The sequence below is a fragment of the Sorghum bicolor genome, chromosome 1, assembly GCF_000003195.3.
Source record: "Sorghum bicolor cultivar BTx623 chromosome 1, Sorghum_bicolor_NCBIv3, whole genome shotgun sequence".
In the NCBI taxonomy this organism is placed as follows: domain Eukaryota; kingdom Viridiplantae; phylum Streptophyta; class Magnoliopsida; order Poales; family Poaceae; genus Sorghum; species Sorghum bicolor.
In genome coordinates, this window is record NC_012870.2 from 9,013,569 (window position 1) to 9,037,127 (window position 23,559).

A 23,559-nucleotide genomic window follows, 5' to 3' on the forward strand; every position below is an offset into this window, starting at 1 on the left:
TTAAAGCAATCCTTAATCGGTCCCTTTATTTATGCACTGTCTTTGTTGAAGAATCTTGTCCTCGTTTTTTTTTTAATCTTCCTATTGTTTCATGTTAGTCCCTAGTAGATTGGATTACTAAACTGTGTAACAAAGAGCTATGCACATCTGTACAAATGTACAATCCTACGCCTTTGTGATCAATCTAATGCCTAAGCAGCGCTGCCAGTTCAGGCTCCGGCCACCAGTCGCCGGAGCGCGTCCTTGGAGGCCGCGACGTCTCTTCTGGCGACGAACGGGTGCGCGAGAAGCTGCGCCACAGAAGCCCGCTTGGTGTAGTCCTTCTGCAGGCAAGCGGCGACGAACGCACGGAGCTCCGGCGACGCCGCGCCGTCCGGCAGCGACGGCAGCTCGCCGAAGCAGATGGCGCACATGAGCGCCGCCCAGTTGGGCTTCTGCCCCGCGGGGAGTAGCGGGTACCGGCCCATGAAGAGCTCCAGAACGGTGACGCCCAGGCTCCACACGTCGGCGGCGCAGGGGTCGGCGTGTCCGTGTCGCTCCGTGTCGAACCGCTCGGGGCTCATGTACGCGGCGGTGCCCTCGTAGGCGGTGCAGTGGTCGCCGGCGCGCGAGAGGACCTTGGCGATGCCGAAGTCGGTGATCTTGACCTCACCGGCGGCGCTGACGAGGAGGTTCGCGGGCTTGACGTCGCGGTGGACGACGCGGCGCGCTTGGAGGTGCGCGAGGCCGGCCAGCGCCTGCGCGGCGACCTCGGCGAGCGCGGCCTCCGAGAACGCCCCGCGCCGGGCCGCGACGGCGTCCAGCGAGCCGCCGTCGACGAGCTCGAGCAGGAGCGCGACGTCGCCTGGGGACGCCGCGGGGAGCACGGAGTGACACCGCACGACGTGCGGCGAGCTGTCGGCGCGCCGCAGGGCGTCCACCTCCGACGCGGCCCCTGGGTCGCCGCGGTGCAGCACCTTGAGCGCGTACAGCGCCGACGTCCGGCGGTGCGCGACCTTGTACACCGTGCCCCCGTTCCCGCGCCCCAGCATGTCGAGCCTGTCGAAGTCCGAGAGCCGGAACTCGCCGCTGGCTCGCGACGCGGACGTCGAGGCCGCCGCCGGCGGGTTGGGGTGCCGGAAGGCGCACGAGGGGACGTCGAGCGAGATGTGCAGCTGCGGAAGCCTCCTCTCTCTGGCCGTCAGAGCCATTTGCACGTTAACCAGGAGGAATAGCTAGAGATGGGAAACTGGGAAAGGGAGGATTTTTGCTACAGCTTTGGTCTGCTTATATACTACAATTTCCGATTAATTTAGCATTTGTGCTGATTGTGCCTAGAGAGTGACAGGCAAGGACCGGTGATTTTCCGATTTGATTTCTTCCCATTTTTTACTCCCAAGATTTTTTACTTGGAAAACGATGGCGAACGTTCGGCTCGGTGAAAGCATTTGCATATTTGCATTGCAAGTAGGCGTTAAGAAAGTTCGAACAGGCATATCTCCAAACACCTTGGGCTCTCTAGCTTAGCCTGTGAGATGGAGACAGCATTGGTGTAACTCGCAATCTTGACGGCTCCGCCGTCAGTGTAGAATAGCAATGTCATTTTAAACTAACTGGGAGATCAGCCGAAAAAAATCCCCTGGACCGGATAATCATTAACGACTACGCGGTAAGAAATTAGCAATTCAGCACGCCTGCACTTATTTTTCCTACGAAATTAATTACACTTTGGATTAGCTTGATTGAACAAGAGGCTGGTCCTAATTCAACAGAGTCAACAAAGGCACTCCGTTCAGGAATGAGCGCGGCTTGATTTTGTTAATGGCGCTGGACGCACCGTGTGCCATCAGTCGCGACCTAGACGGCTAGACCTTCGTCTAATTTCCAAATTCCAATCCAAACAACACAAAACGAGGCCACTTGCGTTTCGCGTGACTAATGTGGTTAATATACTATATAAAAAGATAAAGAAATCAATTTGAAGGAAATGAAATGTAACATTTAAAAAAAAAACATCAGTCCACGTATACATACACACCCTTTAACACCCACGCTAAAAAAACACAGAGTGACAGACATCTAGCATTGAAAAAAGATGGTTAGCCAAAAACACAAGCACTCGTGTTTAATTGGAGACATAATTAAGTAAACATGTTCCACCGTAACTTGGAACAGCAGCGGATATAACTCTCTAGTTTCAAGTTTGATGGAAGGAAACAACCCAATCAACTACGAAAACAGACAAATGAAAGCATCAAGAACGAACAATTGCAACGAGCAATCCTTCCGGTCACTAGCAAATGTGATTTTGAAATGTTGCAATCTCTTTAAAAACTCTCCTCACAATCTGCGTCTTTTTTTAAGGGAACTAGATAAAGTACTGGTCACCAACACATGCATTTTGTAAACTACCAAGAATAAAAAAAAAATATGTCATCCTGATTTAGACTACCTGATCTAGCCAATTCATGTGCTACGTTGTTACATTCGCGTGGGACTTGTATTACTCTAACTCTAGCTTCTGAAAACTCTTCATTGAGGAGCTCCTCAAGTTCATGCACCAAAACCTCCCATGGACGACAGTCTGAAGCTAGATACTTGCAACGCCTGTTTTACCATAATAGCATCCATTTCAAATACCACTTTGTTAAGAGCACTCCCAATGCAGAAACCATTGTGGTTTCTATAGACATTAATTGCAGTGTCACCTAAGCATTTTGCTGATGTGGCAATGTAGTTATTGAAGAGAGAGAGTAAAAATCATAGAAACTGGGTCTAAGTTAGAAACCATGTCTACACAAAATCCAAGACATGAAGTGATATGATTGGCTAAGAATGAAGAGAGAATGAATGTGATTGGACATAAAAATATTCTATAAAAACTATCCATTGGGACCATAGTTTCTATATATAGTGTCTATAAAAATTAATGGGTATAGAAACTATATGTAGTTTCTAGCATTGGGAGTGCCCTAATGCCCAAGGACTGAGGGCACTCACAATGCAAGACTCTATCACAGAGTCCAAGACAATTAATTACATATTATTTATGGTATTTTGCTGATGTGGCACCATATTTATTGAAGAAAGAGGTAGAAAAACTAAGACACCAAGTCTTATTTAGACTCCAAGTCCACATTGTTCGAGGTAATAAATAACTTTAGACTCTATGATAGAGTCTGCATTGTGAGTGCCCTGAGTAGCTTTCGCTTAGCAGCCTAGAAACGAGAACATGATCTATATTTCTGTATCCATGTTTCAGAAACATCTATGTTTCGAAAACGCAAATGTTCTCGTTCTCACGTTATAAAATGATACAGTAATTGGTATGGCCTTCGCCCCTGAATACAAGCCATCAGCTCGGATTGCCAGGCTTCTTCCATCACAATCTGCGTCTTACTTGTCCAGTTACAAATGAAAAGGATGCTTAACTGGACCTTCGAGGAGCTGCTTTGCATTCGGCCTTTTAACTGGGCCTTTAGCCTCCGCTGTTTGTAGTTGCTCAAATTATTAGAACACAAAATTTGCTTGGTTTAGCACTGATCATCAAAATTGCTTCAGACATCCTAAAAGGTTACACGGAACTGATCTCAAACTATCGTTGCAATCTTATGATTGATCAACGTTGTCGTAGGTTTTGAGGAAAAAAACTATGTTCTGCATCTGAAACTGGCAGATCCAATTGGTTTGATAAGGTCAACGAGCCGATCGTTAACCAAATTAGTTCGAGATATCTACCTATAGCCCTCAAAATAATGCATCTTTTTTTCCATGGCCCGTTTTTTTTAACTTATTTATAAGGTCCGAAAATAAATAAAATTCTCTTATTTATGACCTTTCGTCTGTTTCTAGCACTTAATGGTGTCAACTGTCAAGTCAAGGAGGAAGAAAAAAAATTACAGAGTTTAGTTTGTCTTTTTTAGATTTATGTAGTAATATTGCACAAAAATAAGGTCACACATATAAATGTGTCTAATTATGTGTCTTTTATAGAAGGAAGACGCATTATTTTGAGGGCATACAGGTAAATACGCGGCCTGAATTTGCACGGTACATGAAAGGCTAAAGGTAAACGGTAAGCCTTCCAGAACACTAACCAAGCTTGTTAGAAACAGGCAAGGCTTTTTCTTTTTCTTTTTTGCAAGACCCAGACGCAGAGGAAGCAGACGGAAGCCGAAGAGAATTATCTAATAGCTAAGCTAACTTTAACAGCTAATAGTTATAGTTATCCCTAGGGATCCAAACATAATTTTATGCAGAAGCAACTGCATGATCGTAGATTTCAAATACTCGCGAAATTGAACAAAGATAAGTTGACTATACGGTCCCTTGGTCAATTTTGGCCACGCACCTGCAGAATAGCATTTCGCGACCATGGAAGGCAGGCAGGCAAAATTACAGCGCGTTCCAACAACCATTGATCCAGGACTTTCAGGTACATCTGACCAGTACACCATTAGACTTTCCCCAAAAAAGGAACCTCAGCCTCGAAACTAAATCCTCAGCCAAACCAAATAGACAAATCCTCCACAAAGCTAATGTTTTTCCTTGCATGTTTTCGCATGCACCCTTCCCATGACACAACCAACACCCTGCCACCAAACAAACAAGGATGGCACCAGAAAATCTTGACAGACAGACAACTCCAATAGATTCATCTTCGACAAGACCCATTAGAAGACAAGCATATGCCTTCAAATGCAATTGGCTCCTGAAATTTAGGGAGAACAAGAGTTAGAGTCCACAAATTAACAAGGGCATGTGACACTCTTGGGTCACAAAAGACAAAATTACAAGTTTGCAGTGAATGTAGATTCTTTTCAAAAACCATTGGAATGTCAACAATTCTGAAGCAAACATGTCGCCTCCCACATTCCATACAAGGTATTAAAAAATATTAGTATTTATAGAATGAAAAACCAACAAGATAGCACATTCAGGATCACTGCTACAAAATTTTGAGGTTCTAGCTGAAAGTTTGACTTAGGACAACTCCAGAAGTTGGTTTATATGGGAATGAAGATAATACTTTCAGTTTCATGAGTCATACCACAATAACACTATAATGTCAGTACTTGGTATTTAGGAGTTATAACATCGCGTAAGACATCTTAAAAGGAAAAAAAATAGTCATTAAATGTGTCTGTAGCAAGAGTGACTATTAATGGGGTCAGCCATGTAGCTAAATCCTCCTCCAGACTTGAGTTGAGACCACTAAGTGCACACAACACCCAATTTCCAACCAAATTCGACAGTTAAAGACTACCAAAGTACCCATAATTATAAATTTAGAACAATGACCTAAGAATATGCAGTTTGAATATAACCTTTGAGTTCCCAAAACAGAGAGGGAGGGAGGGAGGGAGGGAGGGAGGGAGGGAAGGAGGAGGGAAGGAGACTGATAACTGTCATGAATTGCAAGCTGAGAAGAGATCCAAAAAATCTTCAATAGCCACTAGTGGCTAATATATGAACATTTTTTCAGTGCTCAAAATAATATGAACATGTGCAAGGCTTTTCAATGATATACTTGAAGCAACTAGATATAAAATTGTAAAAAGAACACAACAATTCATAGCAATGGCTAATCAATATCCATTCCATGTGACCAGAGAGATGTTATGAATACGAAGCTGGATGCCCTAACTCATCACAGATGATAACTATGCTACTCAAATAACCTTGCATAGCATTCAGCAGTTCCTGTTGTTACTTTGTTAACAGGTATGTACATGATTTATAAAACTTCAGAACAAAATGGTAAAAGTATCAAATAGATGTTCCATGTCTTAAGCTCATAAAAGGATATCAATGAAATTGTTTACCTAGACAATGTTGGCATTGTAGGCTGCACAAAGTTGAAGAAGCACACTTTTGTTCGCTGGGTCCACATGCTGCTCAATGACAGGACCAAACCTCCCAGGAAATTGGGCAGAAAGTGTGGCCAAGGATGTGACCACAAACTGTTTTGTATCATTTACTTCTTTCAATAGGTCATCTTCACTCTTTCCAGCATATTGAAGCCGTACAAATGAGACAGAATAACTTGACTTCTGAATATCCACTGCATCAGTACCATCATTTTGCTCTTGTTGTGCCCCATCTTGATTCGTTCTGGACAACAGTGAGACAATACTGTCAAGTAATTTCCCCCACGACTGGGCTGCAGCAGCATCCAACAGCACCGCAGACTCACAAAGCAACTTTGTCGAAGCAACTGCTGTCAACTTAACTTCAAGAGCACCTTTGATCAATTTGAGGTTGGGAATCCAAAATCGCTGAAGGATTTGGGTGAAAAGATTTGGCTGAATTGCATCAACAGAACTGACAAGAACACTTGATCCATATTTGACCAGCACTAGTGACATGAAAACCACAAGAGAGTTCACAAATTTCACTGCCTGTCTACCCTGCAGCCGAGTAAACAAAGCACTCCATATCTCACTTATATATGGGTTCAGAATGTCAAAACCAACATTTTCCACTATTGTGTTCAGCATGTAGAATGCAGAATCTTCAGTGCTGCTGCGTGAGAGGAGACTACGGGATATTGCCAAGATATTTGGAAGCCTGCCCTCTTGGTTTAGCTCATTTGGAATTTTCCTAAGGAACGCTCGCAGCAAGCGAACCAAGGCAGGAACACATGGTGGCCGGTCCCAAGTGGCATTACTGAGAAGAACACCAAATAGCTGCATGTAATTCTGCGAGAGAGGTGGTTGGCTCAAATTGACGAGTTGTGCAAATATCTGAAAAGCATATGGCCAGAACTCTGAGATGTCCTCAACCAATATCCTCTGGAGCACTGGGAAGAGGCTGGCCTCAAAAGCAGGGAGTAGTGCTGGGTCCTGCTCACCAGTCCGGCCAATAACTGCTGCCAGAGCCTCAAACAAGTAGTGGTTGAAGTCAGGGTTCTTGGGGTTATTGCACACTTCCATGAGAATACCCACAAGTCGAGCAGTGATCTCATGAACAATTTGACCAGCTATATTAGCAATCCCAAGCACCCGCATCAGGCACTTCATCAGGTAGGGGTTCTCGTATGAATCAGGGAAACTTAGTGCTGTGGACAGGTTCTGAATGATCTGTGGGGCAAATGGATTGATATCAGCAGCAACATAACGTGGAGACCTGGAGTCCAAAAAAAAGCAGTCCATAGATTAGGCTAAAATGTAAGTCAGCATTTTTATATCCTATTTATTTGCACAGTAACATTGCATGAAAGTAAAACGGTAGCACAAAAACCTAATACATCATCGAACAAGCTGCCTATAACCAGAATTAGTGTAATTGCTTTGCGTGTCATGAGAATAATTAAGCACATCTTTTGTATAGAAGTAAATACATACTCCCTCCATACCCATAAAGAAAGTCATTTTGGACAAGGTTTGGGTCAAAAATTGGGAACATAAATCATGAATAACTTTTAAGTTGTTGAATTTAGAAATGTGAAAACCATATGAATAGATTTATCTTGAAAAATACTTTCATAAAAGTATACATATAGCACTTTTTGATAAATATTTTTATAAAAACAAGGAGTCAAAGTTAGGCTTTGGAGACCGTGTCGTTGTCCTAAACGACTTCCTTTATGGGTATGGACTATGGAGGGAGTAGAGTAAATCAGTCAGCTTGCATTAACAATTCAGTACTGCAAGCAAACATATTCTAGCAGTAAACCAACTTTAGGAAGATTAACTTATCAACATGTACCAATAAGAAATTCAGTGTACCAAAGCATTACCATGTCAGAATAAGGGAACTAAAGGGTCTGCATTAAGGTTCTTATTCTCAGCCCATAGTGCTAACCGAAAGCTGATGCACCGTTAGAGTACATGAACTGAAAAGGCAGAGTAGAATATAGAGGCAAACAAGGAGGGTTCTAACAATAGAGGCAAACAAGGAGGATTCTAGCTTGTCGTTGACTCCAAAGTATTGTTTTTGTCTACTCAACAAACTAATCCAGATTGGCAAGAAAAGAAACAAACCAGCACTAAAGGAAACAAACTCACGCAGCGCTAAGGAACATAGTCACCTGCTCCTCTGACCCTCTATTCTAAGATCTACAACTGGAAAAACACTGGCTCAAAGATCAAACAGATTCAACTGTAACTGATTGAGCATTGAATAAACAATCACTCTAACAGCACAAGACTACTGTTGATACATTATGTGGTTCAACTCAAAAGGCATCCCTTATGGAGCCACTGGTAAATAAACAGCAAGAAAAGAGGATATATATCACATGACAGCCAAAATGGGGGTTGTCGGCATTTTACGCACCTGGTCACTGTGGTCAACCCTGGTACCGGGACAGCGTCCTTGATGATCAACAGGTTCTCGATAAAAGTTGCAGCATATGAATGAACAACATTGGACTCATGCGTCAGAAACCTCACCACACTTGGTAGGAGTGCCAGTGCAGTGGCTTTGGGGATCTGATCCCTGAACTCCTTCAAGAACCTGAGCACAGTTGCCTTCAACATTGGCTCAGACTGCCAATCAGGGGCCTGGAGCTCAGGCACAATCACAGATGTAAAGAAGCTCTCCATGTCAACCACGGGTGTGCCGCCACCTGTGGCACCAGGCTTCTGCATAAGAGCAATAACAAGGTATATTGCAGCATCCTTCTCCTTCCAGTTGTTTGCCCGATTAGCAGCATATGCAGCCAACATTTGCTGGACCTGTGCTGACACAAGTGCAGCCACCTGCTCCCGGTAGTTCGCTGCAAGGCCTCGCAGCAACCGGCACGCTGCCCGTCTAAGCGTATCTGCATCACTACCCTCAGAGTCACGCCTAACATATTCCACCCAGTTGCCCTCGAACAACTCCTCATCCTCATCCCGCAGGCGCAAATTAGGCACGACAACACTATCACATATCTGCTTCATTGCCTCAGGACTCCCAAATAGGGCATGGTGCACGCTCTCAGCAACTGTAGTCAAGAACCTTATCGCAGTAACGGCAAGCTGTGCACGGGATGGAGATGTGGTCTGCACCATGAGGAGCCCCCACACGGCCTCAACAAACTCCTTCAGGTATCCCCTAAACTCCTCCTCGTACTTCTCCATATAAAGCTGCAGATTATCACAGACAGCAGCACGGAGCGCATCCGGGGCACCATCTGCCTCTACAGGCGGTGAGTAGGATGTGGTGAGGAAAGCTCGGAACTCTGTCATCCACTGGCGCATGTTATCCTCGAAGAACTCAGGCAGGTCGATGGAGTTAAGCGAGTAGAAGATCTCGCAGCAGAGGCGAAGGCACTCGAACACGGGGCGGATCTCCAGCGGGTTGGCCGTGGTGGCGGCGGCCTGAAGGCGGCGGGAGGCGAAGAGGAAGACCTCGAGGAGTGGAGGAGCAAAGATGTCAAGGCAGTACTTGAGGTCGAGGCGGAGGGCATTATTGTCGAATGCGTTGCGGAAGCGGGAGAAGAGCGACACCAAGGCGGCGAGGAGGGAGTTGGTGGCGGCGATGTCCCCCGCGTTGACGGCAGTGCCGAGGGAGGACACGATGGACGGGAGGAGCGACTCCCACCTGGCGGGGAAATCGGAGGCCGCGGCGGCGGCAAGGGCCTCGGAGAGCTGCGCCTGGATGAGGGGCGGGGCGGTGAGGAGGAGCTGGAGGAGGTGCGCCTTGATCATGGCGCAGTCGGAGGCGGGGAGGTGGTCGGCGGCGTCGTCGGCGTCGGCGTCGGGCTTGGGCCACCGGCGGCGGAGCAGGTTCTTGAACTGGACGGAGGCGGCTTGGCGGGCCTGGAGGTTGTGGTGCGGGGAGGCCGCGAGGGCGAGGACCGCCAGCGCGAAGCCCGGGGAAGAGGCGGCGGAGGAGATGCTCTGCTCGGCGGCGCGGCGCGCGGCGGCGTCGGGTGAGAGCGACTGCGCGAACCAGCCCGCGAGGGCGTCGAGCATCTCCGGCGGCACCTCCATTTAGCGCCGCCGCGGGCCGGCGATCTGGGTGGGAGAGGGAGATCGGGGTGGGTACGGAGTAGGGTAGCGAGGTAGGGTTTTTGAAATCCTCCTTGCGCTTTTGCGTTGCGGCTTGCAGAGGAAGGGAAGAAGGGGAAGGCCGGAAGCGAGGCAGACGGACAGAGAGAAAATAGGGGCGACGTGTGAAGGAAAGGGAAAGGAAGGGAAGTGGTGGTTATGGGCCGTAGTATTGGGCCAATTATTCGCGGCCTAGACTTGGCAAAGTAGAACAAGGGCCGAAGGTGATTACAGGCCGGCCCGGACTTTTTTTTCTATGATGCCAATTGCCAATAACAATTTGTCAATTAATCTACTACAGGGAAATGTTAAAATAGACCCAGCAGGCCAGCATGAGATCAATGGCCCGTACTTTGATGCGTAATTTCTCTTGTCATAAGCCAAAACTGATGCAAGAATCAATTTAAGAAATATAGGAAGCTTGTTTCTGTAACCATTGGCCGTCAAATTTGTTTCAAAGATCCTTAAACGTTGCAACTTTTTTTTTTAGAGTAAACGTTACAGTATTTAAGACTGCCGTCGCATCAAATGCATTCTTTTCACATCAAAATATCATTGTCTGATACGTAAATAAAATTACATCGGGTCTGTAAAGTTGTGTTGGATATATAGAACCTGTTTTGGTTCGCTTTGATCATAGATTCATAGATTAGCTGTTGAGTTTCTTTGTGATGGAACTCACCACTCGGGTTACCATGAGTATGAATTTATTTTAAGATTTAATGGTGTTATATTTTTAATGGTAGAAGATGTCTTCATCGACAACGAGACGCCTGGTAACTTTTGGGAATCTCGTGATTCAGTCCTTAAGAGGTGCTCGTTAAGGTTACAGTACTAGAGTTTGCGTACGTGAGTTTATAGGGGGTTAGTGTGCGTGTGCTGTAAATGTCTACTTTTGTAATTCTCAAAAAAAAGTCAAGCCAAAGATTTGATAGGCCATAGTTTTGGATGTTATTTTTGGTTTGCTACTCGAATTTATTAATCTCTCACGTTTTGTTTGCCAAATTCATAGCAAATTTCTTTACTTAACCTTTACTTGCCAAATCTTTGGTCGGTCCTATTCGCTTAAATTTATCAGTCATACTATTTTAGCGAAATAACAATGTTTTTCTATAATAAATCAGCATCAGCCATGGTTGAGCGGAAAAATGGTTGATGCTGATTTATTGAGAAAAAATAATATTATTTAGCTGAAACAGCTGCCAGATTATAGAGCGTATGTAATTAAATTAAATAATCTGATCATCCATAACATGGCATGGATCGTTGGATTGGATGGTGCACGCCCACGTAATTGGCTGATGCGTCAACCAACCACGTCTCACGTCTGCATGACACTGGTACAGTTAACTATGACTATAGTGTATTCCGTCTCAAGGGAAAAGTATGATTAGGGTATTCGTTTGTTTGGCTCGGCTTGCTCGACAGCGACGCTTCGTGACACGAGCAGATCATCGTGTCTAAGGCCTGTTTGGTACAGCTTAGAACAGCTTCATGAGCTGTTGTGAGCTTTTTTTTTTTGCTAAACACTTATTTCCAAAACAGCTTCATGGGTGAAGCTGTTTTTTCTATCCTCTCACAAAGACATAAGTTGGATGAAGGTGGAAAAAAATAGCTTATTGCAGCTTTTCCCTCATTTCTCTCTCTCAACTATGCATGAAGTAGTTGGTGAAGCTATTTTGCCAAACACTTTCTCCAAAACAGCTCAGCTTCATCTAGAAAGTCACTCATGAAGCTATTTTCTAAAAAAACAGCTTTACTAGTGAAGTTGAGCTGTGCCAAACAAGCCCTAAGTAATCAAGTATTTTAAAATACTGGATTACTTGATTAATAGTGTATTTTAAAAATATTTGATTATGGCTTCTTACCTCTGTTATGTAATATAGTGTATTTTAAAAAATTTAGTAAGAACATAAAAAACACATGTACCCTTATTTTATTTTCTAGTTAAACACTGTCATCATTGTAATTAATAGTGATTGGTCGATAAACATAAAGTCTTTAATGTGAAATTGATTTTTGTCCTATAGAATGTACTATATTCGAGAATAATTTTTTAATGCTAGAATGAACTATATTACAAGACGGAGAAAGTAAATATTATTGTACTTCTCCTATATTTAGATTTTTTTTAGATAAAGTCTCCTATATTTAGATAAGTTTTAAGATGATTTTAGACAACACTCTTAGGCATTGTTTAGTTCCTCTCAAAAGCTAAATTTTTTCAATATTTTCCGTCACATCAAATCTTACGGTAAATGTATGGAGCACTAAATATAGATAAAAATAACTAATTATAGAGTTTGTCTATAACTTGTGAAACGAATATTTTGAGCCTAGTTAATTCACAATTAGACAATAATTGCCACATACAAATAAAAGTGCTACAGTAGCCCGAAAAGTTTTTCTAAAGAAACTAAACAAGGCCTTATACAAACAACTGGAAAAGTAAATTGTTACTCTTATGATTTATTGTTTGTCTTTGTATCATAACATATCAATATTTTGTCTTTAACCATAGAAACATTTGTAAATTATTAATTGTATTTGTGTTGCCAAAATAGGTCATTTTTTGTCGAATTTATGATTGTATCTAACGAGTTTTTTTATTATTGGAACCGAAATCACATATTATGCCTACATAAAGTTGCAATTTTAGTAAAAAAAATATATGCAATAACCGTTTTGCGGGATTCTTCCATTCTTTTTCCCGCCACCGCAAGTAAGACGTGGCCTTGAATCAATTTATTTCAACCTACTTTAACTTTTTTTCATCCATGCATTAGTTGGGGTAAACAAAAAGACGGAGGAGGTTAGGCCTTGTTTAGTTCCAAAAAGTGAAAAGTTTTCCGTACTGTAGCACTTTCGTTTGTTTGTGACAAATATTATCCAATCAAGGACTAACTAGGATCAAAAGATTCGTCTCGTAATTTACAGCTAAACTGTGTAATTAGTTTTTGTTTTCGTTTATATTTAATGTTTAATGCATGTGCCACAAGATTTGATGTGACGGAAAATCTTGAAAACTTTTTGGTTTTTAGGGTGAACTAAACAAGTCCTTAGTGCTACTGGGGAAAATTTCTGGACGTACGGCCTTGTTTAGTTCCCAATAAATTTTGCAAAATTTTTCAGATTCTCCGTCACATTGAATCTGTAGACGCATGCATGAAGTATTAAATATAGATGAAAATAAAAACTAATTGCACGGTTTAGTCGAAATTGACGAGACGAATCTTTTAAATCTAGTTAGTCTATGATTAGACAATATTTGTCAAATATAAATGAAAGTTCTACAATGTCGATTTTCCAAAAATTTTGGGACTAAACAAGGCCGTAGTTGCATTTATAATAAATTGTTTCAACGGAGCAGATAAAACTGAACGCTAGCTAGGCCTTGTTTAGATCTAATTTTTTTTTGGATTTCGACACTGTAGCACTTTCGTTTTTATTTGACAAATATTATCCAATCATAGAGCAACTAAGCTTAAAAGATTCGTCTCGTGGTTTACAGGTAAACTGTGCAATTAGTTATCTTTTTTATCTATATTTAATGTTCTATTTATGTGCCGTAAGATTCGATGTGATAGAGAATCTTGTAAAAGTTTTGGATTTTTGATGTATTAAACAAGGCCTAGCATCGCAAAGAGTCCGAAAGCATAGGAACACTGGACAAGTGATACTCAGGCCTTATTTAGTTCATCCAAAAACAAAAACTTTTCAAGATTTTCTGTCACATCGAATCTTGCGATATATATAGAGCATTAAATATAGTCAAAAATAAAAAAATAATTACAAAATCTGTCTGTAAATCGCGAGATGAATCTTTTGAATCTAGTTAGTCCATATTTAGACAATATTTATCACAAACAAACAAAAGTGCTACAGTAACCAAAAAATTTCATTTTGACAACTAAACAAGGCCTCATTGTTGAATGTTCACAAGCTAATCCATATACTCCACAGCGAATTAGTAGAGTTCGAAATAAAGGGGGTGTTTGGGACTGCTCTACTCCATGTTTTTTAGCCAAACAGTTTCAGCTCCACGCACTCAGTTCGAGAAAAAAAAAGAGTTGTGAGAACACCTCAAGAGATACTCCACGAACTCCAGTTTTTTGTGGAGCTGCTCCATAATGAAGTTTGTGGAGTAGAGTTCGTGGAGCAGTGCCAAACACTCCCAAAATGGAGACACAATTCATTGTACTAATTACGCTAGGTTGCGATAAGCTTATTGAAAAATCATAGGTCCTTCCTAGTGTGCCCCCATGATGGTGCGTCTTGTAAAGCTCTCTTTCTCAATCTTAGGCCCTGTTTAGAACAGCTCCACTTCACTAGTGAAGCTGTTTTGGAGGGCTTTGGCTCCATAAACAGTTTTATTGGTGGAGCTAGAGCCATTTTGATAAATTGTTTGACAAAACAGGTTCTTTCTTAAAATGTGCTTTCACATAACTTCATCTGGGATGAGGTGAAGCCACGAGAAGCCATTATTTTTGGCTCCTTCGCACCCCAAAACTCAATGAGAGCGCGTTTTTAGAGGTTCTATTGGTGGAGCCATTTTATTTTACCCCGTTTAAAAAAAAATGACTCACAATAACTCCTGAAGCCGGCTTAATATAATGAGACATAAATCTTTTGTGTATTCGAGAAAAAAAAACTCATAAGGATTGTGACAAAGCATGTTAGCATGTGTAAACTCCAAGTTGTTACTGTACAGTGTTAGCGACAGTTAGTAAACTATCGCTTATTGTTCATTTACATTCCTACTCTATGTGATATCTTGTACAAATTTACAACTAAGTCTACAGTAGCATGTACAGGTCTAACAAAATTGTTCTTGCCTATGTGCATGGCGCCGGCAACCAGGCCAGGTAGATCATAGCGCGATAGCCGCTAGATGAGCTTTGCTAGGACGCGTGATCGACGACGATGCCTCGCGCACGACGACGACCTCGCCGCCGCGGACTAGCTAGGCCTCGGCGACCAGCTCTTTAAGCGCGCACCTCGACGCCAGCACGTCCCTCCCGGCGACGAACGGGTGGGCAAGAAGCTCCGCCACGGTCGCCCTCCTGCAATAGTCTTTGTGCAGGCACGCGGCGATGAAGCTCCGGAGCTCCGGCGACGCCGCGCCGTCGGGCAGCGCAGGCGGCTCGACGAAGCAGATGGCGCACATGAGCGCCGCCCAGTTCGGTTGCTGCCCGGCGGGGAGCAGGGGGTAGCGGCCCATGAGGAGCTCCAGGACAGTGACCCCGAGGCTCCACACGTCGGCGGCGCAGGGGTCGTAGTGCCCGCCGTGCGCCTCCGGGTCGAAGCGCTCCGGGCTCATGTACGCGGCGGTGCCCACGTACGACGTGCAGTGATCGCCGGCGTGGGGGAGCACCCTGGCGATGCCGAAGTCGGCGACCTTGATCTCCCCGGCCGTGGTGGCGAGGAGGTTCGCGGGCTTGATGTCGAGGTGCACGATGCGGCGGGCGTGGAGGTAGGCCAGCCCGGACAGCGCCTGCGCCGCCACCTCCGCGAGCGCCGCCTCCGCGAACGCTCCGCGCCGGGTCCTGACCGCGTCGAGCGACCCGCCGTCCGCCAGCTCAAGGAGCAGGGCCACGTCGCCGGAGCTGGCCGCCGGCAAGACAGAGTGGCACCGGACGACGAACGGCGAGGCGGTCCGGCCCAGGATTTCGGCCTCGGCGGCGGCGGCGGCGTCGCCCTGGTGCAGGACCTTGAGCGCGTAGAGCGCGCACGTCTCGCGGTGCCGCACCTTGTACACGGTGCCGCCGTTCCCGCGGCCCAGGACGGCGAGCCTGTCGAAGTCGGCGAGGCGGAATTGGCTCGACCGGGCGAGCGGTGTCGAGGCGGACTGCGGCGCGGCCACCACCGGAGGAGGGTTGGCGTGCCGGAAGGACGGCTCCTGGACGGCCGGACGGGAAGGGACGTTCAACGAGAGGTGGAGTGGCGGAAGCCTCTTCGCTCTTGCCAGAGCCATGATCGAGCTTAACCAACTGTTTAGTCGCTAACTTTTTACAAGCAACTACCTCTGCCTAGTGTCTGATTAGAGCTAAAAGCTACACTTGAGAGCTGAGCGATCTGATCATTAGATGGCTGCTTATTTATACATCTGCCGCTTTGAGTCATTTGTATCTGTATGTGTTGCTTTCACCCCTGTCATACTCAAAACTGTGATGTACTGATGTGTATTTCCCTCGAACGAAATCTAGAAGTAGAAGATGATGTTTCCATCAGACGACAATAGTTGAAAACGGCCGGTTTCCTGAATGATTGTAGACTCTGGTTCGTCAGGGACGGCCACGGTGGCTGGGATTTGCTTGTGAATAAGACTCTTGCCACGAATATCTCCCGTCGAATATAATAAAACCGTCACCTGTTTAATTAATTAATCTGCAGAGATAGGTGCCGCCCATCAGAGATTAACAAGCATTTTTAACGAAATGACGTGTGAGAACGTGACAGATAAAAATACGAACAATATTGAGGTGTACCGGCGCCAATTGTCATGTTAGGCGTTTATTAGAACAAAAGGTAGAGAGATGAGGGCTCAGTCTGTACGTGTGTGAAAATGGCCGTGTCAACACAATAACACCAACAACGAGTCAAGGAAGCGGTTCTCGTATGACCTACTGTGTATGTGTGTATCAGGTAGCGACGTCTTTTTTAGCTGAAAGAATATGTCGGGCGACGTGTGTGATCAGCCGTGCCCCATGTTAGACTTGCCAATTCACCACGCCGTAACGTAACACTTCAGGTGCGACCATTGTTTGGCAGCCGCCGCCCCATGCGGATGCGGTGCATTTGCATCATCCTTTTTAGTCCTGCTTGTATGGCACTTAAGGTTCAACATTAGTTACATCAAAAATACTCGCCCAGTAGTCGTGTTCAAATAAAACTCACGGCAGAGGAAGTTAACTATGCTGCCCGTTTCTCTTGCTAGTCGACTAAGGACGTCTCCAATGGTGCCACTTCAGTTAGCTCATAGAAATTTATGTTAGTACTTTTCTGGAAGAGATGAGAAGATGAAAAGGAGAAAAAATATTTCTCGTCTTAACACCTATCTCGCTCTAGAAAACGAGATAGTTTATGAGTTTGCTCATAAAAAATGATAGAAGGGTGAGAGAAGATATAGAATAAAAAAATATTTATATCTGGAGCTCACACAATAAAGTAGAAATGACATGACATGTATAAACTAGCTATTGTTTGAGGACACTCTAAGCCATGTCTAAAAAAGTTCAGATAGATAGGACTTGTTTCGCAGAGCTGCAGCTCCAAAAACATTCCATTTATAGCTTAGTTTAAGAATACTAAAACTGTAAACTTGACACAGATTTCAGTGCTAAATTCGTGGGCAAATAGATGAGTAGTGTGTACAACAGGTGTGGTCCTCGAACTTTGTTTGTGATATCATCGAGGTCTTCAAACATTCAAAGTACATCTTTAGTTCCCCAAACTTGTCCTAGATGTAATCTAAGATCTAAAATCTAAAATGTAACTCTAAGGTCCATTAACTTGTTACATGTGTCGTGTAGGTCCAAACGGATCCTGACCAACTCTATTCCTTGACGTGGCATGCTACTATGGATCTCCTAAACCCAAGTCTAGACGAGAAACGAGAGTAGGTTCAATATATCAATCGGTGGCACTCTATTTTCATGCCCCATGCATCTCTCTTTGCACTCGATCTAGTACGACATCACATCGTGTTGCAATCTTTACCTTTCTTCTTTCTACATCTTCCACCTCGAAAGCAGTGACGTCCTTTGGAGATGGCAAGGTGTAAGGATCAAATGGCCCTAGGAGGGTGAACTGAGGCTCTAAAAATTCATCACGGCAAATCTTAGCCTATCAGCCTATCAAAAGTACTACTCCCCACTTGTGGTCTTGACCTAAGAACTAGAAAGATTCATACTAGCAATGAGTTCTTAGAGCTATCACGCTAAACATGTCCATAGTAAATAGAACACTAAGATAGGGCCTTAGTTGCAGAATTAAACCCTAGAGGTAAGCACATTATAGCATACAATCCTAGTATGTATTAGCTAAGTTGTTTGCTTGGTGCTTTTATCTCACACTGGCTGGCCCATATAGTGCATCCATTAGCACAGTTCCTTCACACAAAGTGACTAGCTAGACACCAACTCTTATAATTGGTGTGTGCTTTTACCTCATTACTGGATTGTCCGTTGTGTGCAATCTCCTCTGGTCTCACCTCTAACTTCTTCACATGAACTCAATTTGAGGCAAAACTTGTACCGTTGGATTCCTTGCAACATAACCTAGCTCTTTGGACCATTTGTTCATCGAGATTGCATCAATGCGCACACTTAAATATTTGGTCAAGCAATTCCGTACTAGATCTCCCCTAATCGGTGATCTTAAATCTTGAGAGGTCTTCAATCCTTAAGCATTCGTTTGCATTGACTCCTTCATGCTCCACTTGATCTCGAATCCCTTATTGCTTCTCTTGACTATTTGATTGATATCCTTGTTTAATCTTGAGTTCTATGATAGTCTTGTCATCAAATGTTGGGGACGTCTACATTCTTCAAGCATTTTTTTTTGTTTTTTCGTGATTCATGAAATTCATGATGAGGGACAATGGACTAAAGTATGGACGTTGTAAGTACTAGTAGAGATTTGATATGCATTCATTGTAGTTGTCACGAACTACTCGGTTGTACTTATTTTTGTGTAGGAACTTCAATGTACAATCCTTGGAAAGCCTTTGCAACAAAAAAGTGAAACACAAGCTATAACAAGTAGATTTGGTGTTATGTAGTTCAACCTCTATAAAATCGAGTGGTCTGTTTTTGTGATGGGTATGTTGCAGTTCTATATTTCTGTATAATCAATTTTGTTTTATGCATAAATAAACCTCATCAACAATATTTTTATACCATATGCACTTTACTCTGATTTGAATTTTTCAAAAATATGGGAAGCTTTGGCATTCATACAAGATGCTCCAATATTGTGTGACTTTCGTTCACAAATTGTAATTCTAAAAAATGTCTATTCACGCCCTATGAACAACATCTCCATCCCTTCATGTTGTTAACAATTCTACGAAAAATCCTCTAAAAAAATCTACAAAAATTCAGAATTGTTATCACCTTTTCGAACCAAGTGGACTTTGTTCTTTCATGCCAATAAGTTTCTTATTCTAATACTATAATTTTAAAAACTCTGTTTGAATAACAATTTTCCTCTCATAAATGAAGGAATATATCCGGGGTAAATAAAGGTGAGGTTGTCGAGAACTATACAAGATGAGGTTTTTCAGCAATAGCGTTTGCTCCAATTTTCTATGAATGCTATGATCTATGGAAGGATTTTATAGAACTCTTCATTGAGCATTTGGATAGAGAAACCAACAATGTTACTCATGAGTTAGCTTGGCAAGTTTTTTTTTTGAGAGAACCCATCTGGTATGTCAAAAGAGTCATGTTCTTGGGTTGATGAACCCTCTAGTTATATTTTTCATCTTTCAGAGAAGGCTTTGTTTAAAAAAAAGCACACTCTTCCTCCCAACAAGCCATTTCGTGGCCGCTGACCATACACCGTGTCCATTCAAGGTTGAGATTCAACACCGCAGCGAAATACAGCGCCCACGAGCCCCTTCCGCCACCGCAAAACCGATTTCCCACTGCTATTGGGGCCCGCGGACCCGGTCCCAATGGCATCCTCTCACCGCTCGCGAAACCTCGTGTACACGTAGCAGGGCCACCCCTCTCCGGAGACAACCCATCCCTCTCTCACCACTCTCCCAAGGTCGAGGGCTCCTCTCTCTCTACCGTCCCCGCTCGATCCCATCGCCTCGCCGCCGCCGCCGCCGCCGCCGCCATGGCGTTCCTCGCGCGGGCTCTCCGCCAGTCCAACTCGCGCCTATCGTCGCGCTGCCCCGCCGTGGCAGCGTCCTGCCGCTGGATCTCCCCGACCGCCGCCGCGGGATCGCCGGAGGCCGGCGCGGCGGTGGCGCCGGCCGACCCGGAGCTGCCTCCGCCGCGGGAGCCCGTTGGCGGCGCCCGCGTGGAGCTTCCTCCCAACCCGGAGGACGCGCTCGAGGTGTTCGTGGACGGCCACGCGGTGCGGATCCCCAAGGGGTTCACCGTGCTCCAGGCCTGCGAGGTCGCCGGCGTCGACATCCCGCGCTTCTGCTACCATAGCCGACTCTCCATCGCTGGGAACTGCCGCATGTGCCTCGTCGAGGTCGAGAAGTCGCCCAAGCCCGTCGCTTCCTGTGCCATGCCCGCGCTTCCAGGTCAGTCGGCCACTCATGCGCCCCCTTCCATTTCGTCGGCGGTTTTCATGTTCTTTCGTGCTGTTCTGATATTGAAAACTTAGACAATGTTGATCTGCTGCTCTTGTTTATTAGCTTGTGTTGTGTGCCTCAAATGCTCAGATCCATTAATTTCCTTGGTACCTCGCTGCCTCAGCTACTTAGGGTTCTGCGTAGATTTACTCGTTTGATTCCTACAGCATTCGATATGGTTGGAGAAATTAGATACCTCAAATCGCTGTACCTTGGATTAGTGAATTTTGGAGTATTGAATGATCACTCTTGCTGGATTAGGGATGAAGATTAAGACAAACACCCCAGTGGCGAAGAAGGCAAGGGAGGGTGTCATGGAGTTCTTGCTAATGAATCATCCACTGGACTGCCCAATCTGTGATCAGGGTGGGGAGTGTGACCTCCAGGATCAGTCTATGGCATTTGGTGCTGACCGTGGTCGGTTCACTGAGATGAAGCGATCAGTTGTGGACAAGAATTTGGGTCCCTTGGTTAAGACAGTGATGACTCGTTGCATCCAATGTACAAGGTGATGCTTTTTTTTTGTTGATAAATATCAATTGTTATCATTTCAGGTGTTTTTTTAGGCCTATCCTGTTTCTATGTGTATTCTGTAAGGGCTTCATTCTTAGCACTCTATGTGATCTGTTCATGCTTTGTTCTACTGGTTTCTTAATTTGCACTGTCATCTTGTGCTGTAGAAAAATTGTTTCGCTACTTGTGCAAGCTCTGTACCGTGGCTGATATGTGATGCTATTTTCTTTTCAAATTGCAGGTGTGTTAGGTTTGCTACTGAGGTTGCTGGAGTTCAAGACCTTGGTATGTTAGGTCGTGGCAGTGGTGAAGAAATTGGAACATATGTTGAGAAACTTATGACAAGTGAACTATCTGGAAATGTTATTGATATCTGCCCTGTTGGGGCTCTTACATCCAAGCCATTTGCATTTAAAGCTCGGAACTGGGAATTGAAGGGCACCGAGACTATTGATGTTACTGATGCTGTGGGATCCAACATAAGAGTTGACAGCAGAGGACCTGAAGTTATGCGCATTGTTCCACGTCTCAATGAGGTTTGTTTATTCTCCATTTCTCTTACAATTTTGATTTTTTGTGTTTGTTTTGTTGGTGGGTATTCATGTGACCTAATGCGTCGTGGTGTATTGTTGACTTCATTTAGTTTGGTATTCTATATCTTTGAGAAAACAAAGTTTATTATGTTAATATGTTCAGTGAACATCACTTTTCCTGTTCCTTGCAGGACATTAATGAGGAATGGATATCGGACAAAACACGGTTTTGTTATGATGGTCTAAAGAGGCAAAGACTAAATGACCCTATGATCCGTGGTCCTGATGGCAGGTTTAAGGCCGTCACGTGGCGTGATGCTCTTGCAGTTGTTGCTGAGGTTTTGCATCAAGTTAAACCAGAAGAAATAACCGGAGTTGCTGGAAAACTTTCTGATGCAGAATCCATGATGGCACTGAAAGATTTTGTTAACAGAATGGGTTCAGATAAGGTGCTATGTGAGGGAAATGGTCCCAATCCTCCAGCAGATCTGCGATCTAACTACCTAATGAATACTAGCATCGCTGGGCTTGAAAAGGCCGATGTCTTCCTTTTGGTTGGCACTCAGGTAAAATTCTCTTGTGTGCTTAGTGCCATTTTCTTGATCGCTACTTGTATTCTCTGAAATATAGCATTTGATTGTGTAGTCACTGGATCTTGTGCTGTTGGCATGTTTTTGCAATAGCTATATGGTTTCTATAAATTAAAATGGGGCTGATGTTCTTGAAACAGAAGTTATTGTAGACTTCGTTTTCTAGCATATGGAGACATCTTTATTGTAATAGTTTATTAGGAAAAGTTATAAATTGAACTGGCCAGTTTGGTGTGTCATATTTATAAGTGCTACTATTGAAAAAGTTTTTGTCTCCATATGCTGCCTTTTAGTCACGTAATGCTGATATTAAGTTTTATTGTGAACTTAATAATATTATAATGACACATTCTTTATGTGCCATGGAAATGGAACAGCCAAGGGTGGAAGCTGCTATGGTCAATGCCAGGATTCGGAAGACTGTTAAAGCAACACAAGCAAAGGTGGGCTACATTGGTCCTCCAGCTGACTTCAACTATGACCATGATCATCTTGGCACAGGACCACAGACCCTTGTTGAGATTGCAGAGGGACGTCATCCTTTCTGTTCAGTACTGCAATCAGCCAAGAACCCTGTCATCATTGCTGGAGCTGGATTATTTGAACGTGAAGACCAGGATGCCCTATTCTCAACTATTGAGACTGTAGCCAAGAAGTTCAATGTGACAAGACCAGACTGGAATGGACTTAACGTCCTGTTGCTCCATGCTGCACAGGCCGCAGCTCTTGATCTTGGGCTTGTTGCTAATCCTTCCGAGAGCATCAAGTCAGCAAAGTTCTTGTATCTGATGGGAGCTGATGATATAAGCCTGGACAAGCTTCCAGACGATGCATTTGTTGTTTATCAGGGACACCATGGTGACAAGGCTGTCTATAGGGCCAATGTTATTCTGCCATCTTCAGCATTCAGTGAGAAGGAAGGCACCTACGAGAATACTGAAGGTTGCACCCAGTGGACCATCCCAGCTGTTCCCACGGTTGGTGATGCTAGGGATGACTGGAAGATCATCCGCGCTCTTTCTGAGGTTGCTGGGGCTCAGCTGCCTTATGACAGCCTCTCAGCTGTGAGGGACCGGATTAGTACGGTTGCACCAAATTTAGTACACCTAGATGAGAGGGAGCCATCCACAATCTCAGCTGAGGTTAAGCCGCCAGTAAAGCAACAAGTCAGCTCGACACCATTCAAAACTGTTGTAGAAAACTTCTACATGACTGATGCAATCACTCGAGCTTCAAAGATTATGGCTCAATGCAGTGCAACCTTGCTGAAGAAGTGAGAATTGCGCGCCTTCAAGCTAATCTTCAGCAAACAACTTCTTAGTCTCCTTTTTTCCTTGCTACGAGTTTCACCACCCGTTGCTTGTTTTCTTGGGAGGTTGGTGTATAATTTGGACTGCCTCTAGATTTTCAGAGCAGCAAAACTTGATCAGTACATTTCTGTGTTGTGTATGAGGAGAGCATACTCAATAAGCTTGTTGCCCCCATTGAATCATACAAGTGCCACAAGCAAATGATTTTGCCTTTTAAACATTTGCCCTCTCTGCTTTGTTGTAATATGCAACTTGCGAAAGCTAGCAAAGTAGTTCATCATTGCTTGGTCAGGTTAAAAGGATAGGTGAACTGATCTACTACCTCGTTCCAAAATAGAT

The 23,559-nt window shown here is 44.3% G+C and overlaps 4 protein-coding genes across 4 annotated transcripts; 1 reads left to right on the forward strand and 3 right to left on the reverse strand.

Annotated features, from left to right (window-relative positions):
* On the reverse strand, positions 1–1,394 carry LOC8062904 (mitogen-activated protein kinase kinase 9). Its single transcript, XM_002466526.2, has one exon. It carries the CDS (start codon positions 1,188–1,190, stop codon positions 210–212), a length of 981 nt encoding a protein of 326 aa, XP_002466571.2. The 5' UTR covers positions 1,191–1,394; the 3' UTR covers positions 1–209.
* Positions 4,258–10,049, reverse strand: LOC8063379 (exportin-2). Its single transcript, XM_002466527.2, has 3 exons — positions 8,260–10,049; positions 5,805–7,107; positions 4,258–4,690 (listed from the first exon to the last, which is right to left on the reverse strand). The coding sequence occupies exons 1-2, from the start codon at positions 9,900–9,902 to the stop codon at positions 5,805–5,807; spliced, it is 2,946 nt and encodes a 981-aa protein (XP_002466572.1). The 5' UTR covers positions 9,903–10,049; the 3' UTR covers positions 4,258–4,690.
* On the reverse strand, positions 14,923–15,933 carry LOC8063380 (mitogen-activated protein kinase kinase 9). The gene has a single exon (XM_002466528.1). It carries the CDS (start codon positions 15,931–15,933, stop codon positions 14,923–14,925), a length of 1,011 nt encoding a protein of 336 aa, XP_002466573.1.
* Positions 19,704–23,449, forward strand: LOC8063381 (NADH dehydrogenase [ubiquinone] iron-sulfur protein 1, mitochondrial). Its single transcript, XM_002463950.2, has 5 exons — positions 19,704–20,223; positions 20,536–20,782; positions 21,029–21,323; positions 21,512–21,886; positions 22,288–23,449. Exons 1-5 carry the CDS (start codon positions 19,806–19,808, stop codon positions 23,185–23,187), a joined length of 2,235 nt encoding a protein of 744 aa, XP_002463995.1. The 5' UTR covers positions 19,704–19,805; the 3' UTR covers positions 23,188–23,449.